Source organism: Chaetura pelagica, unplaced genomic scaffold (assembly GCF_000747805.2).
Source record: "Chaetura pelagica isolate M959 unplaced genomic scaffold, ChaPel_1.0 scaffold314, whole genome shotgun sequence".
Classification (NCBI taxonomy): Eukaryota; Metazoa; Chordata; class Aves; order Apodiformes; family Apodidae; genus Chaetura; species Chaetura pelagica.
This window is the reverse complement of record NW_009953218.1, coordinates 3551842-3569232: the sequence shown is the minus strand read 5'-3', so window position 1 is coordinate 3569232 and position 17391 is coordinate 3551842. Positions and strand designations below refer to the sequence as shown.

At 41.9% G+C, this 17391-nt stretch overlaps 1 protein-coding gene across 1 annotated transcript in view; it reads right to left on the bottom strand.

Moving 5' to 3' along the window:
• Positions 1-16610, bottom strand: part of PPM1H (protein phosphatase, Mg2+/Mn2+ dependent, 1H) — a 78949-nt gene extending 62339 nt beyond the window's left edge. Inside the window, exons 1-3 of the mRNA XM_009997777.1 lie at positions 16591-16610; positions 15031-15196; positions 4713-5057 (exon numbers count right to left, since the gene is read on the bottom strand). Of these exons, the coding sequence (XP_009996079.1) occupies positions 4713-5057; positions 15031-15196; positions 16591-16610 (531 nt within the window). The remainder of the gene's footprint in view (positions 1-4712; positions 5058-15030; positions 15197-16590) is intronic.
• Positions 16611-17391: the final 781 nt, after the last annotated feature.

Below are 17391 nucleotides of genomic sequence, written 5' to 3'. Positions count from 1 at the left end.
CCTCCAGGTCTTGTGTCTTTCTATTTTATATATATATATATATATATATTTATTTATTTATTTTTTGTTTTTAATTCCTTTTTTTTTTCCCCTTTTTTTTCTGGGGGTGGGGCTAGGGGGAGGGGAGGTGGCCAGGGTGAGAGAACCAGGAAGAAAACACCTCCAAGCTAAAACTCAAATCTCACAGAACCTTTGGTCACAGACATGGGCCTGTTAGAAATGCCACTTTATCTAATCTTGCCATAGAAGCTGATTTTCCTCCCTGTGGTTTCTATATATTTTTAAATTAAGCTGAAAAGAACAGTTCAAAGGAAGCAGGCTTTTCTACCCATCAAAATAATTTAAACTTACAAACACTACAGTGGATCTTTGAGACACTGCCAGGAATTTTAAAAAGCCTTCATTGCCGCAGTTCTCAGTATCCTCTGAGACCTTCATGCAATACACAGTTCCTCACCTGGTTTCAGCTCTGTCATACATACACTTTGCAAGTGCTGGAATGTCTAAATTAAAATTTATTTCTTTCAATAAGCAGAATTCAGAATCATTTATTGTAGGAGAGAAGATGGATAATCCTTTGGGCCTTGTTTTCAGTTTCCTTGACTTAACTAGATTTGTGTACTGGATTTTTTCAAATCATTGATGTTCATGGTCTCTCCCATCTAGTTGTTGTTCAGAACTTGAATTTACTACCATGACTTGCCTGCATATATTCAGCCATGTTTATTTTTATATCACTTTGATACTTTGACATTTCCTTTTGGGGGGAAAGAGACGAATGGGAAGGCTTTCCTACAGCTCAGCAAGATTTGGGGGGAAAAAAAGAAATAAAAATAAAATAAAGCCCACCAACACCACTAACTCTTGACGTAGAGACACTGGCTTTTAATTAAATACTTCCTAACAGTGCTGCTGGGAAAGAAGTGCAGCACAAACGGGAAAAATCCCAACACACCTGTGAAGGCTTTACAGGGACTCCTTCCAGACAAAGTCTAAGTGTATACAAATCTTTCCTCATTTTCCACCTGAAGAAAGATTTCAGAGCAAACTTCCCCCCCACCTCCCCCTTTTTACTTTTCCCCTCCTCTTTCCTGTAGCCTGCAGCTCATCCCCAAACAGCTATCTGTGTGCAGGGGAAGAGCTGAGCAGTGCTGGGCAAAATCCAACGACGCACCTTTCAGTTCAAAGGGCAGCACGTGTCACGCACTCAAGACTCTTGATAGAAAAGGGGGGGAAAAAAAAAAAAAAAAAAAAAAAAAGGCATTTTTTATGTCCTGTGTTCCAAAGGCTGTTGTTCCATGCCAGGGAGGCAGCTGATTTAGTCTGTGCTCTGCCCCTCTTTCTAGGGACCCTGAGTTAGGTGCAGGTAGGAGCAGGGCGCGCAGGGAGATGGAGCAAATCCTGCGGGGGACACCACGAGCTGCCGCCAGGTCCGCTTCCAGGGCGGCCGAGGGCAGGGGGGGTAGGCTGATGACCCTGATGACACTGGAGATCAGCCCTGGGCCAGGCCATTCCCTTCCGAAAAAAAAGGAGGCAGATGACGCCAGGAAGCTGTTGAGGCTGCCGGGCTGCAGGCGGCGGCGGGCTTGTGCCACCTGCTGGAGACCCTCAGGTCTCCCTGCATAACGCGGCACTGACTATCTGCTTAAAAAAATGGAAAAAAAAAAATAATAAAAAGCACATTTCATAAGGCATATAGACGAAATTAACTCCTTAATCTACCGCTGTCAAAACGGCATCAAAATGCCTGTAACGCTGCTTCAACTCTCTCATTTCTACTGGCAATTCCACGAGACAAAGATTTTTAAAAGGAAAACGGTACAACAGGGTTTGTTGCTCTCGAGATTGTTAGAATTAAAATAGCACCAATCTTGCAAAAGCAAAGTCTAGGTTTCATGAGTCCAAAACAATCTCAATAAAGAAGAAAATCATGACACAAGGTATACAAACTTCCACAGAGTCACAGAATAGTTGTGGTTGGAAAGAATCTGAGATCACTGAGTCCAACCATAAAAATAAAAAAACCACAACAAAAAACCCCCACCAAAAACCAACCAACCAAAAAACCACAAAACACACCCCCCAAAAAAACCCCCCCACACAACCTACAATCTTGGTCACTAGAGCATGCCCTGGAGTTCCTCATCTACATGTTTCTTGAATACATCCAAGGATGGTGAGTCACCACCCTGGGCAGGCAGTTCCACTGCCTGATCACTCTTTCAGTTAAGGAATTCTTCCTAATATCCAATTTGAACCTCCCCTGCCACAACTTCAGGCCACTTCCTCTGGTCCTCTCATTATTGACTTGGGAAAAGAGGCCAACACCCACCTTCCTACAACCTCCTTTCAGGTAGTTGTAGAGGGCCATGACATCTCCCCTCAGCCTCCTCCAAACTAAACATCCTTTGTTCCCTCAGCCGCTTCTCATAGAAATCCTTCCAATAAATCCTACAGACTAGTTCTGTGCCATTTTTTCCCATCCAAAATTAGCATCTAGAAGAACTTCAAAAAGGAGACAGCTGAATTGTTAAATTTCTCAGTTAGGCATTGACTTGGTCTGTGTCAGCTTTCCAGAGCATTTTACTGCATGTATCTGTAAAACAAGTACTGTCCAAAGGAAACCACACCCAATAAAGGAAAATAAATAAATAAAATTTAAAAGCCTTTTGAAAGAGATTAATTGCATTTTATTTGAGACTTGAGGCAAAACCAGGGAGAGCTTAACTAGAATTCAAAAGGCAGTTGGGGAAAATAGAAATGATACACTAAATGCTCCTAGGAAAAGGGAGGAAACCATAATTAGATAAACCTGTCAAGTTGTACCCAAAACACTCAGGCATCATATCTGTAGTTATTCAGGCTTTCTTCATTTGTCATACTCTATCCATAAAAGCCCTCCCAAGCAGATGCCTGGACATGAGCTGAGATGGCCCATCTATGTGAACACTTATCAGAGGTGTGAACTCAAAATAAAGCAGGGCAATAACAGCCCTGCTCACTCGGGCACATTCAGGAAGGCAGCAGTAATGCACAGGTAATGCACAGGCTGCTCTCATAAGAAAGGTAGAGCACTTGAAATGGCCCTTTAGCACCCTTACCTTCACTTTCCAGTCCCATGAAACTCCATTTCTCAACTCTCCTGCACTTGGAGCCAGTTTCAACAAGAGAGTCATGCCATGCACTCAGAGCCCAGCACGCTTCTGCCCTTAAAATCCCCCAACTGAAGCATGAAATTGATGTGCCTCTCTTAGCATGCTCTGAACCCATCAGTCTCCAGTGGGTGGGCAGTGCCATCTTTTCCCTTCTTTGTCAACAAAGGAGGGAGCAAGCTAGTCCTCCTTTCTGAGAAGGGCATGCTAAACTGCCAGGAGATTTTCATGCATCCTCCTCTTCCTTTTCAGCTAGCAGAAACTGAGCCCACCAGCCACAGCCCATAGATCTGCTCACATGCCCCAGCAGAATGACACTTAAGTCACTTCTGTGGATCCTGCTCCTGGGCCTGCCGACCTGAAAGTCAGATGATGCTGCCCAAAGCCACTTGGTGGTTCTCTTTGCCTGCACTGCCTTGCAGAGAAAGGACAATCCAGCATGAGAATTGCTATTCAAAATTCAAAGTGTAGCACCACTTTCTTTAACAACTGTAGTCTCTAATTAGATGTATGTACTAAACAAAATTCACGTCAGTAAAAACAATGATAATTTGACACTTCTTTTCAGACAACAAATAAAACCTCTGCAGAACGTTCATTAGTTCAAAAACCTTTTGCTCAAGTAAGAGGCTTTTCTGAAACAAAACAAGAATTAAAGAACAAGATCAGATCTCTCAAGACCTAATCCGCATGTACGCAGTGGCAGACCAAGCCTCTGCTCTGCCTGACAGGAATTACTTTAGTAACATGGACAAGTAAAAAGGGAAAGTGCAGAGAAGCAACAACAATTACAAAAGAGAAAAACCAGCCTACCATAGGGAAATGGATGGATTTTCTGTTTCCATAGGGTGATGATTTCCTCCCAGATGCTCATGCTGTATACAAGTCAAGTAGGTGGTAGGAATGTACTTCAGGCCCCACTCATCCACACCCAACCTGCCCCAGTCAAGAGCTGCACACACACTCTCTACAGTCACTACTGTGCTTTATGAGCCACTCCAAAGCTAATGTGAACTACAGGTCAGTGGAGCAAGGATGTTGCCCCTCATCCATGACCTTGATATGACCTTTTATGACCCATTTATGTAGTTGTGGGCAACATAAACAAGGTGTGTTGGTGGTGCAATGAATGCTGACAGCCTCTGCTTCTGCTCTGGTAGGGCAAAAAGGTTTTGTGAAGTGCATGCCCATATATACAGTCTTACGATAACAGTCAATGCTGAAATGTGCTACTGTGAGGCAGTACTAATTTTTATCTTAAACAAGGAGGAGGAATAATAAGAAAAAAGGGAAAAAAGAGAACAAAGCACCAATCTTCCAAGAGTCAAGTGAACCACAAATGTGGCCATGGTGCCCCCTGTGACTTAAGATGCAGTTCCTGCCTCACAGGGATGTGCCAGGTAAGCTGCTGAGGTTCTTAAGTAATTCTCTCCACACTCAGATAATGTCTAAGTAGTGGAAGAAAACAAAGTGAAAAAATCCCTAAATGTTAATCTTCTTCAGGCCATGCGACTCATTAATGAATGCAAAAAGGACTTTAGATCCCTAAGACATACATACCATTTCCTTGAATGCACTTTCTATGGCCCCAATAACCAGGCACTCATGTGGGATCTTCTTCTCAGTGAAGAAACGTGTTGGAGGGGTGCTGGGTGAGCCTGGGGCCCCCACCCCACCACGCAGGGAGGCCGCCCGCGTCAGCGTCCTGCTGTTGGTGGCTGGGTTGTCGGGTTCCTCTCCCAGGCAGGTGGGGGGGAGGACAGCTGTGTTCCTCAGGATGTCCACTATCTCCTGCAGCTGCTCCTGGATATGGTGCTGCAGCAGTTTGGAAGCAACTACAGCTGCCCCTGACCCAGCGTGTCCATCAAACAGGGACCAGTAGTACAGGCTGATCCCATCTGTGTCCTGGAGAAGCAGGAGGGGAAGAAAGGAAAAGAGATGGTCACTGTTACACAGCCATGAGTAAGGTGATGGAGCAGCCACTGGCAAAGGGACAGCAGGTAAAAACTAGGTAAATTTCCCAGAGGTGAACTTCTTTCAGAAATGGAGAAATACCCACTGTGCTACCAACAGCTCTTGCAGGAAGAAGAGATGCTTATTTTTGCCACAAAACTCCACCTTATTTTTTTTTACTTTAACTACCTCACCGCCCCCCCCCCCAGCAATTAAAAAAGGCTGAACTTGCAATCTTCCCTACCTTACAGCCATCACAGGATGCACTGACCAAGCACAGCTACCACTATGAGATTAAGTTAGTTTCCTAATGATCACAGAGATTAGAAGAAATGCATTTCAAAATCACATAATTGATGGACCTACCACCATGGAAACAAAAATTTCATGCAAGACAGCACCTGACACTTCTGACAGATTATTTTTTTTTCACTAGACCTGAGACAAAGGACTTCAGTTTGACATCTAGTAACAAAATGTGATCCCCACTTCCATGCTGCTAGATAAGGTCCATCCATGCTGGCAGATGGGACAACGCAGGCTTTCCCTGCATGTGCCAGTCCAGGAACCAACACCGAGGTCCTCAAGGATGGCACACAAGTGGGATCAGCTGCATTCCACCCATGCTAGCCTACACATTCAATGCCTAGCGCTTCTCAGTCTTCTGAAAAGTCTCCTGTGTAGTACTGGAGTTACATACCCTCTGATCAGAAGTGTTCTGGTATAGCTCTCAGCATAATAGCATGCTTTTAGATCTTATATCTTAGCTCAGCTCCTAGCATGGCAGTCAGAACAACTGATCTCATACAGGCAGCCTCCACAAAAAGCAAATTATGTAGACCTCGTTATTAAAATTAAGATATATGTGGTAGTTATATATTTGTTCAGCAGTTATTGATCAATCGTGTGATTTTTCAAATATTTCTCCTTTTCTGCTTGATAAAGTCTACTCTGACAGGTGTAAGGCAGCTGCACTATTGCTCTGATTTGAGCAGGAACCATGGTTTTTATGATGAGGTGCCCTATCACTCAGATAGTGCCCATTAACTCAGGGCTGGAGACAGACGAAGTTCTGGGCAGCACAAAGTCCAATCCCCTTGAAAAATACCAAGGAGCCATACCCTAGATAACCTCAATGTATTTGGGAGAAATTCACCTAGAAATCCTTAGGGAAGCATTTGAGACATAAAATACCTGTCTTGGCACAATACCATATTTGGCACCAGAATGTGGAAATAATCTTTCCCACCTTTCCCCTCCGTTTCTTCTTAATCCTGCACCTTTTCCCAGCTATGCTGAAATAATTGTCAGGTTCCCTTGCAAATCAGATGTGGGTGGGCTAACACAGATTTAGAAATAAACCATTTTGGAGGAATCAGGCAACATTGTTGCGAAGCACCTCATACTAAGAAAGCATAACCTAGATCTCACTGCAGTCAAGGAACATAAAAATTATATCCACGTGTCATGCTGACTGCAGACTAATTTAGGATGACAGACACGATTTGTTTCATTCACCCGAACACTGCTCCCTTACACAACAGCTCAGCATATAGTCCAGGCACCACCTCCATCCCAGCACCTCATGCCCAAAGCACTGCATATTTAAAACTTATGGACAGGGCTGTGAGCTGCTGGTCCTGTTATTTTCTGCTGTTCCAGCTGCTCCACAAAGGTGCCAATCACTAGCTCTAGGATAAAGCAGACAGGTTGGAGTAAGAACACCATGAATTGTCATTGGGAGATCCAAAAGACACCATTCATTGTTGCGCCAAGGTATAAAATCCAAAACCTAATGCAAAATGTCTCTTTTAGCAACATGTATATTAGACCATCACTACAACAAGTTCATGGTGTTCAAAGGGCAGAGTTCATTGCTGAACAAGCACTATTACTTTTAGCTTACTTTGTTGAAATGCGTATTTTAAAACCTTGACTACAAAAATTACATAGGTCTGGTTTTTTTTTTTTTAGCTTATAGCACTGCTGTAGTAAAAGTTCAAACATTTTTGACCAGTGTATTAACTGTAGCCATCTATGCAGTGGAAAGTTTCTCCAAGAGAAGGAATTCAGCAGTCTGTTGTGCACTCTTTGTTTCACTGCTGAAATGCTGAGAAAAGGCAGTCTTGTCCTACTGTACTCGATTAGTTGCCACAGTAAGGATCATACAGAGTATATTCAATAATGGTGGATATACCAAATGATGTACACAGTTCCAAAGTCAGATTCTTATTCAGTCCCATCCACTTAGTCAGTCTGGTAAATTCACCAAAAACCTGTTGTGAAATTTCACCCCTGAAGCTGTGACTGGCAGGTGTGCTAGCTTGCTCCAGGCTCAGAATCTCTCCAAGCTCACAGAACAGTTGGCTGTAAAATTCTGCTTAAGCCACTTTTAACAGATAACAGAATTACTGAGTGGAAAACCTGTTTGTAAAAATACATTGCTATTCATGTAAAATGTGAGGTATTTCTGCCAACAGAAACAAGTATCCCAAACTGAAAGTATTTCAGCTTAAAACTGAAATCACTGATTCAAAACAGCAACACCATGCTTCTTGGAAGTCGTAGATCACACTACTTCTGCTCCCATGCCTCTCTTAGGGTTTGGCTCCCTGGCCAATACCCACCTTATGATGCACCATGGATTATGTTTCTACAGCTTATGTCTTGATGTCATTCAAAAGGTGCTATCCCTTCGGGGGAAAAGGTATTAAGGCATTACACCTCTGAAATGGAAATACTTTACCTCCCACCTACAGGGAAAAGATATTTTGGCATTGCACCTCGCACTTCCCCCAAACTATAACAGAAAATTACAGTGAAGTACAAGTTTAAACCACCACCAGCCTGACCTCCCCCTGCCCCAGTTCTCTTCATTTTTCAAAAGCAAGTTCCCACCAAGGTCTGTATTAGAGCTTTTCAGAAGATAAAGGAGAAAAGTTATTAGCACAATTTAATCTCGTTATTATGAGCATAACACTGGATATGTCCTAAGCTGAACAAGCCTCATATGAACTTGGTAGTCAAATAATGTGCCATGAGAGACAGGGAAGGTTTAAAACAGACCAGAACAATAGTCATGACAAAAAGTGAAATTGAAATTTTACCATTTATTTCCTCTTAAGTCAATAGGCAGCACAAATTAGGACAGAGAAGCTCACATGGGCCTGAGCTGTATTCTTGGGCTGTCACTGGCATGAACACAGCATGACCACATCAGCTAGGGTTCTTCTGGAGTTCAATGAACTTGTCCTGTTTGGCCTTGTAATTCTTAAAAAAGAGCAAGTTGCTACCAGTTCAGCTAAGTTCAGGCACTTACATGGCACACCTCCAAGACAGTTCTCTAAATTGCCCTTTTAATTCAGCAGAAAGAAAAAAACCCTGCACTTTCAGACTATGCTCATCTAATTCCAAAGTAGATTTATTTCCCTCTATCAACTGCAGAAGTATCCTAGATAGCTGAGAGGTCTGTATTTTAAGCACATACACTCAGGGGAGATGACTACCACAATGCTGCTCTCATACACACATTCTGTGTGAGATGCTCTAGGGCCTTAATTTCAGTTGGGATCTGCGGGCATCAGTGTAACCTAAATATTAGTCTCCAAAAACTTGTTTGTATTCCTATGAAGCTGAATTTACTTTTGAACTAGCAAAGACAGTATAACCACAAATAACCTATTAGCTGTCTAAAAACAGAAGAAGAAACAAACTCTTTCTACCCCTGGCCCTTGAGAATAAAAATGGCTTCCTATTTGAAGGAAATTAATTCTCCAAAATTACACTAATTTAATGAGAATTAAATATATAGTGCAATAAAGCAGCAACTCAGAGAATGAACGAGGGCTGGTAGTCAGGGCACACAGATGAGACAAAACACACAGAAAGGTCACTGCTTTTCCTCCCACAGCTGAGATGACCTCAGTAGCTACCAAGCCATTATTGTGCCTAACCAATTTGGTGGCCTTCTATGACAAGGCTCAGAGATGGTGGATAATGGCAGAGCAACTGATGTCATCTACCTGGATTTGTGCAAGGTATTTGACACTGTCCCACTTGACATCCTGGTCTGCAAATGGACAAGACATGGATTTGACAGATGGACCAGTTGGTGGATAATTAATTGGCTGGGTGGCTGCACCCAGAGAGTTGTGGTCAAAGGCTCAGTGTCCCAGTGGAGGCAAGTGATGAGTGGCACTCCTGGCAGTACTGGGACCAGTGCTGTTCAACATCTTTGTTGGAGACATGGAGAACAGGATTGTGTGTATCCTCAGCAAGTTTGCTGATGATACCAAGCTGTGTGGAGTAGGTGACACCCAAGAGGGAATGGATGCCATCCAGAGGGACCTTGACAGGCTGAGAGGTGGGACAACGCCAACCTCATGAAGTTCAACAAGGCCAAGTGCAAGGTCCTGCACCTGGGTCAGTGCAACCCCAGGCACAAATACAGGCCTTAATTTCAGTTGGGATCTGCAGGCATCAGTGTAACCTAAATATTAGTCTCCAAAAACTTGTTTGTATTCCTATGAAGCTGAATTTACTTTTGAACTAGCAAAGACAGTATAACCACAAATAACCTATTAGCTGTCTAAAAACAGAAGAAGAAACAAACTCTTTCTACCCCTGGCCCTTGAGAATAAAAATGGCTTCCTATTTGAAGGAAATTAATTCTCCAAAATTACACTAATTTAATGAGAATTAAATATATAGTGCAATAAAGCAGCAACTCAGAGAATGAACGAGGGCTGGTAGTCAGGGCACACAGATGAGACAAAACACACAGAAAGGTCACTGCTTTTCCTCCCACAGCTGAGATGACCTCAGTAGCTACCAAGCCATTATTGTGCCTAACCAATTTGGTGGCCTTCTATGACAAGGCTCAGAGATGGTGGATAATGGCAGAGCAACTGATGTCATCTACCTGGATTTGTGCAAGGTATTTGACACTGTCCCACTTGACATCCTGGTCTGCAAATGGACAAGACATGGATTTGACAGATGGACCAGTTGGTGGATAATTAATTGGCTGGGTGGCTGCACCCAGAGAGTTGTGGTCAAAGGCTCAGTGTCCCAGTGGAGGCAAGTGATGAGTGGCACTCCTGGCAGTACTGGGACCAGTGCTGTTCAACATCTTTGTTGGAGACATGGAGAACAGGATTGTGTGTATCCTCAGCAAGTTTGCTGATGATACCAAGCTGTGTGGAGTAGGTGACACCCAAGAGGGAATGGATGCCATCCAGAGGGACCTTGACAGGCTGAGAGGTGGGACAACGCCAACCTCATGAAGTTCAACAAGGCCAAGTGCAAGGTCCTGCACCTGGGTCAGTGCAACCCCAGGCACAAATACAGGCTGGGGGGAAAATGGCTGGAGAGCAGCCCTGAAGAAAAGCACTTGGGGGTGGTAGTAGATGAAAAGCTCAACATGAGCCATCAATGTGTGCTGGAGCCCAGAGAGCCAAACACATCCTGGGCTGCATCAAAAGAAGTGTGGCCAGCAGGGCCAGGGAGGTGATTCTGCCCCGCTACTCTACTCTGGTCAGACCCCAGCTGGAATACTGTGTACAGCTCTGGTGCTCTCAGCACAGGAAAGGCATGGAGCTGTTCCGTGCAATGACACTACAGTTAATTTCTCAAATGTACTAGGAAATCTAATAACTTTCAGGCTCCTCAACTGCTGACTTTGCTTTTAGAAAGTTCCAGCAGTTTCCTGTGTTTTGCAATTGTAAAATATAATTAAGACATGCAAAGTTTTGGGTCAAATAATGGATGAGAAAGCATGGGGAAAAAAGTATATATATACACATAATTGGAGATCAATTATAGGAAGAAAAAAAAGAGCAGCCTTAGCAATATATAGTGATCCATTTGGGACAAATTTTTCAGGTAAGCTAGACAGTGGTTATACACTGAAAACCTTCAGATTTTTTTTTTTAGGAACTTAATTCCAAACAGGCAAATAAATCACATTGCCACTAAAAATTTATTCTGAAAACCACAACCGACCCTGATAATTATTATTCTAAATAGGAACTACACTCACAAAATGCATTAGAATGCATCTTTTGGTCTCGTCAGATCGGAACTGGGTGGACAATAGTCACTCCATCCTTGGAGAAAAGCTTCCTCATGTTACCAATTATATGTTCAGCTACCTGTGGTAGGCAAGCAGCCTTGTGTCCCACAGAACAAAAACTCCAACCCATATCTGTGGCAAAGAAAACTGCAGAATTAATAATTATGTATCGTCACATTACGGTGACAATTAAGAAGGCATCACACTAAGTCATGCAACCTGTCACTGTGACAACATCCTTGCATGGGATTCCCATTTCACTCACTGATGGTCTTCAGTATTCATCATCAAGATACTCAGTAGTTAGAGGCATTTCCAAATAGTACCAGAAAAAAAGTAATGCTGTTTAAAGTGAATGCTCCTGAATAGGAACAGCTGCAAATATGATTAATCATATCAGTGGTGTGTGGTGGGGGGAAAGAGAGGTAATTCATCTAGGGTTGAGTTTTTAGAGTCTTTCCTTTCACTGCTCTGCTTAGTTTATCACCCATGCTTTCAAGAAGAAAACCATAATCATGCTTTTAAACAGGTTTCCTTGGATTTTTGTGTCTGTTGGGGCTAAGCAAATGCTCACTTCTCCATCCCCTTTATTTTTGGCCTACCACCTCCTTCTTCTCACCTCCAGAAACTCTGCAGAGTCCACTCACAGAACCAAGGCCATGACACCAGCACCCAAATCATGGATCTCTGACTCCCTTACGCTGCCTTGCCAAAACACAGGGCTGCACTAACGGGGTCAGCATTAAACAATAATAATCACAAAACCTCAGATGCAGCTGCCATTTACATTTCACAAATATCCCAGAAAGCAGGGTAAAACAAAGATGACACCTGGCCTTCTCAAAGTTTCTGTGGAAAAAACATAAAATCTGAGGACTCTGAAATGGACTGGGTTAAATCAAGACAGTTTAAGTTCCAGCTCCACACTTTGTGCTCCACACTTCAAAAAAGAAAAAAAACTTAAAAAAACCCAAACCAACCCAAAACTCAGACTTTCTTTTAATTGGACAAATAATAAACTGCTTCCCTCGTCCCTCCTCCAACATTTCTATGAGATGCTACACCACTTGGATTGTATGTTGTGGTGAGATTTCCATATGAGGCTTTTACAGCATTCAGCTTCTGGCTTTCTTACTAAATACTTGTCAGAATATTATACCATTCACTGGAGTGTCTCAAGCCTGTATTTCTGCATCCTATTGATACAGAGTAACCTGCATCTCCATCACATTTAACATCCAAGTTGTGCACTCCTTAAAAAATACTTGCTACCAATGCTATGTTAGGACAAAACACAATATTACACTTCACAGTATAAAAATATGAAAACAAAGATAGACACATTATAGAAATGTGTACTTTTTTTTTTCCTTTTTAGATACATTCAACTAGCAAAAACAGTACTAAGGAAAAATATCCTACTAATTGCTAGTGTAATACTGCCCTCTAGTAGAAAACTTTTTCCAGAAATATGCTACCTGTTTTGGCAAAATGTGGATCAGCTGGCTCCTCACTTCAGACATGCTAATTTCTGGTCAAAATACATAAGCAACAGAAGATTTGAAATTAAAAAAAAATAAATCTCTCAATAAGCCTGAAAGGGAGTGGCTGTTTATTTAAAAATTGAGATAAAAGAAAGAATTACAGTAGAATTAAAGTGACCTGCCCTAGATTCTGTGGTGGTCCTGCTCTGGCAGGGGGGTTGGACTTGATCTCCAGAGGTCCCTCCCAACCCCTACCATTCTGTGATTCTAGGAAATACACTAGTTAACAGAGGAAGAGAAATCAGAAAATTCTGTGAGATGCTTTGCATACTGCAGGGTAACTGGATACTTAATGAGATTGACAATCATTAAGCTTAAAATGGATAAAAGGAACAGCTTTCACAAATATGCAGTCAGTTTATAGACCCTACCATTACAATACCATAATGGATACCATAATTATGGCTAGAGAAGATACCCTTCCAATAATGAAATAATTCTACATTCCTGTATTTTTTACGCAATCTAAACATATTAACTATGTGATGTTTAGGGAGAAGTTCCTTCTGAAGAAGATTAACCATGTAGTATATACAAGATAGTGTGCCCTTTTGCTTTTGGGAAGCTTCGATACTCCTCAAAGCTGAAAGTTAACTGGACTTTGTGAAACAATGTTACAAAGCTTTTTCTGTCCCATGCATTCCCCCAGAATAGGAAAACAGGTAAATTCAGTACAGCCACATTCACCCACATCCCAGATGCAGAAGTCCATGGTGTCTCACATGGTAGGCCTGGAACTTCAATGCAGTGCTAACCAAAGCTAGTACCTCTGCACAGGACCAAGGTGTGTGTACCCTGTCTGGTGTCCGCATAGGGGTATTTGCTCTGTGCATGACACAGTTATACCACTTGTTTGATACAAACCCATCACCTGGAACAAGCACATCATTGCTTCTCTTGATGTGTTTTTTATATACAACAAGTTCTGTGGCTGAATGCTTGCTTTATTAAACATAACAAACATGTACAAAAATGAAATACACTCATAGAACAAAACATCTGCATGAACCAATAGCAGACAGTTTCATGACTGTTGCAGATTTTTTAAAAACATAGATTATCAAAAGAAGTTCTGTTTTGCCTTGCATGCCTGTATGCAGAACTCATCTCTAGCAAGTACAGGGCACAATTCTGTACCCAGGAATGTGCAAATATGTACTTGAAAAAAAATCACAACTGTCTGAATACAACGAAGAATATAGGCACAAAGGAACTGGCAGAGGTGATTTAAGGAGAGATTTGAAAGAGGAAAGAACAGGGCTCTTTGCAAACCTAGAAGATAAGGTAGAGTCTGAAAATGCAGTAATAGTGAAATATGAAACAGAACAGGAGGATCAAGAGGTGGGGCAGGACACAGAGCAAGAACACTTGTTGCTCAGGTCCCTGATAACCCCCTGCAGCCATCAGGTGCACCAGGCCATGGGGCTTTGGGGGAGTGACTGAAGCAGAAATCACAACCTGGTTTAAAACAAAGCAAAACAAAACAAACAGCAAAAGAAAGAAAGAAAGAAACAAATAAAAAAAGAGTACTTACAGTCCACTGAAATATTAATTATCACTTAGGAAGGACTTGTGTTCTCCCAGCAGCCGAGAGACTGCATATGCACATTGTCCAACTCCAACATTCAGGTAGAGCATTTAGTGTTACATGGACAGATGTCTGAATCAAACACACACTACCAATCACTACTGGAGTCTCAGCTCATGTTTAAAGAGCAGATGAAGTAATTAGCCAATCAAGAAAGAGCAGAGATTAAGAATAGTAGATGATTTCCAGTAGCCAAGTGCATGACATAAATCACTCTCCACACAGAGAGAGGAGCCACAGTCTGCAAAAGTCACTTAATTGAGTGTACTAGATGACCTTAACCTACCTGCAGAAACCAAATGACTGTCTAACCCTTAAAAAATTGCATGACTGTACAAAAGGTGATACTGCTATGCTTCCAGTGACTGTCACTGGACAAGTCAACCACAGCCATTAAACACACAGTATTCTATGGCAAAGTCCTCAGGATTATATTTTCAGAAATGAAATAAAAAGGAAAGTCCAGGGAGTATTCTCCTCCCCATCTTTAGAACAAAATGTCTTTGATGCAAAGAGCATTTTTCAATGCAAGAATTCAATGATCAATTAGTTGAGCTTAGGAAAATATAGTTAAGTGTTCTGTATTTAAGCAGAGAGAACTAATAAGATGTAACTGAAAATATACAAGACATTCAGTACCCATCTTTTAGTGTTATATTGCCACATCCCTTTACATTTATTTTGTACTTCTACATGGACAAGATACAGAAGCCTGCTTACTGAATTGTCTTTCAGCTGGAGACCTTCTCCATTAGGCAGTGATGACCTCCGTTTTGTTGAGTTCTTGTTTGGGGTGGAATTAGTGCCTCCAGCTTTCTTCTTGACAAAGAGGACTTCACAGCTGGCTTGATCTTCATTGTGCGTGCTCTTCCCTGCATTTATTACCCTAAGAAAAAACAAAACAAAGAAAACAAGGGACATGATCACATTAGCAGAGTACGGAAGCCTCCATCTGTATCTCATATGTGACTCTAGATGTACAGAACCATAGCCCAGAAGTATTAAAATACCAGCTGAATTAAAGTCTCTGACTTTCTTACACACACTTCTTTGTTTCCATACACCTACGCATTGTCTAACAAGCATTTTTCACATAACTATGTGAATAAGACCTAACAGTATTGTGAGCATTTTTTTTACGCTAACGCATACCATGCTCTTCTTTAAAGGGACTACTTGACAATCAAGGCTGGTCACACTTGTGCCTCCTGGTTAAAGCATAAGATTTCCAAGCTGCTTTTCTACCAGTCAGTCTCTCTGTTATGGTGAATAAGGAATCAGTTGGCTAAAAGTGTGCATTCTATCTGGTTCAAAGTCTTTCACCAAAAAAAACCCAACCACAACAACAAACCTACTATCAATCTAAAAAGATGTTACTAAAGAAAGAAGTTTTTTCTGCACAGAAAAAAAATGTAACTGCTATTAGTCTGTTTAAAGGGCATATATTAGAAATGCTGTGACAAAAATACAAAGGAAAGAAACTGCCTTATATTCCAACATGCAAGTCTAGCCTGCTTGTACCACAGCAACATAGAGAGATGCATTCTGAACACATTCTGTACATTCTGTACTGCAGAACAACATAAACACCCCCCAAAAGAACACCCAAAAAACCCACAACCCTCACACCTGAGTCCCCCCTGCAGCGCAGAGAACTGGAGATTTGCACCAAAAGCTGCAGGCAGGCAGAAACCAGAACTAAGAGCTCAGTACAAGCTTTGGGCAGCCAAGGGTATCCAGAGACTTGCACCTCAACTGCTTATCCTCCTTCTGTCAGCAACGACACTGAAATAACAGATATTCCACCAACAACATTAAAAAACCCTAATCACAAGTTTGCATTGTGCAAGATACTATTGTCATGCACGTCAGAACAGCCAAGTTCATGTATGTTTTCCACCTTGTCCATGAGAATCTTGTCACTAATGTTGCATCATTTGACACCAGCTGACATAGTAGGACATGTGCTTTGACAGTCCTGGGCTCACTCAGGGAAAACCTGTGCAACTCAGGACCATGTCTTTTTCCAACCAAGCAGACACATTGCCACTTTGATGCAAGCATGTCTTCTCCCACAAACACTATCTAACCACTGCTCTTTACTATGAGGTTTGAGTCTCCTAACAAGCCAGCCACTAGTCAGAAGCTGCATTTCCACTACTGGACAAACACTGAGTTCCACATCGGGGACACAATGTCTTTAAAAACAACTGCTGCCTTCCCAGGAAGTAAAACAGCTTGAAGGCACATTGTAATTCTGATGGCAAGTTCAAGACATACCTGACTTCTTGATCTCTCATGTTCTCATTACAGTAAAATTTTATGTAGCAGGAGAACACTTGCTAAAGGTTGTTGAAATGAAAATAAAAACACGAAGTAAGGCCTGCAGGGGACTCTGCCCCAGCTTGCCTGCTCTTGCCAAAATGTCAATTCTGTGTCAGCCTTGCTTAAAGCTAATGTATTCTTTTGATTTTTGAGGAGCAACATGATACTGTGACATGTAAATGAGTATTTCTGCCTTTGATCAGAAAAAATAGTCCTCTTCTAAGAAAATTTGTATACACTCCAATTAGCTGCTGTCAGAAACAGAAAGATTCCTTACAGAGCCAAATGTCACACATTGCAGACTGACATCTGTATGCACATTACCATCAGTTTTTTACAAGTATTTCTTGTAAATAAACACCAACTGTGGATAAAATTCTGTGAAACACACACTGAGCAGAGACGAAGGAGCATCCAGTCGCAAGGCAGCTGTGAGCAGTTTAACCACTCACCCCCTGTAGTGCCTAACCTTTGAGCAACTGGAGATCAAACATTGAGGCACAATAAGCTTCTACTCTGAAAACTTGACATTTTCTTGACATATTTGGGAAAATGAAAGCATATATTCAGATACTGGGAAGAAGGGGAACAAATCACAAAGAATTTAAATCATCTGACCAACACCCCTTCAGTTTGAAAGGCTACAAGCACGATTAAAATATTGTAGTAGCATAGAAGGTCAAGTTTGATCAGATCAGGAGCTAATAAGTATTCAGTTTAGCTAATCAGTCTCCTGAGTGATACTGTTAGCTCTTT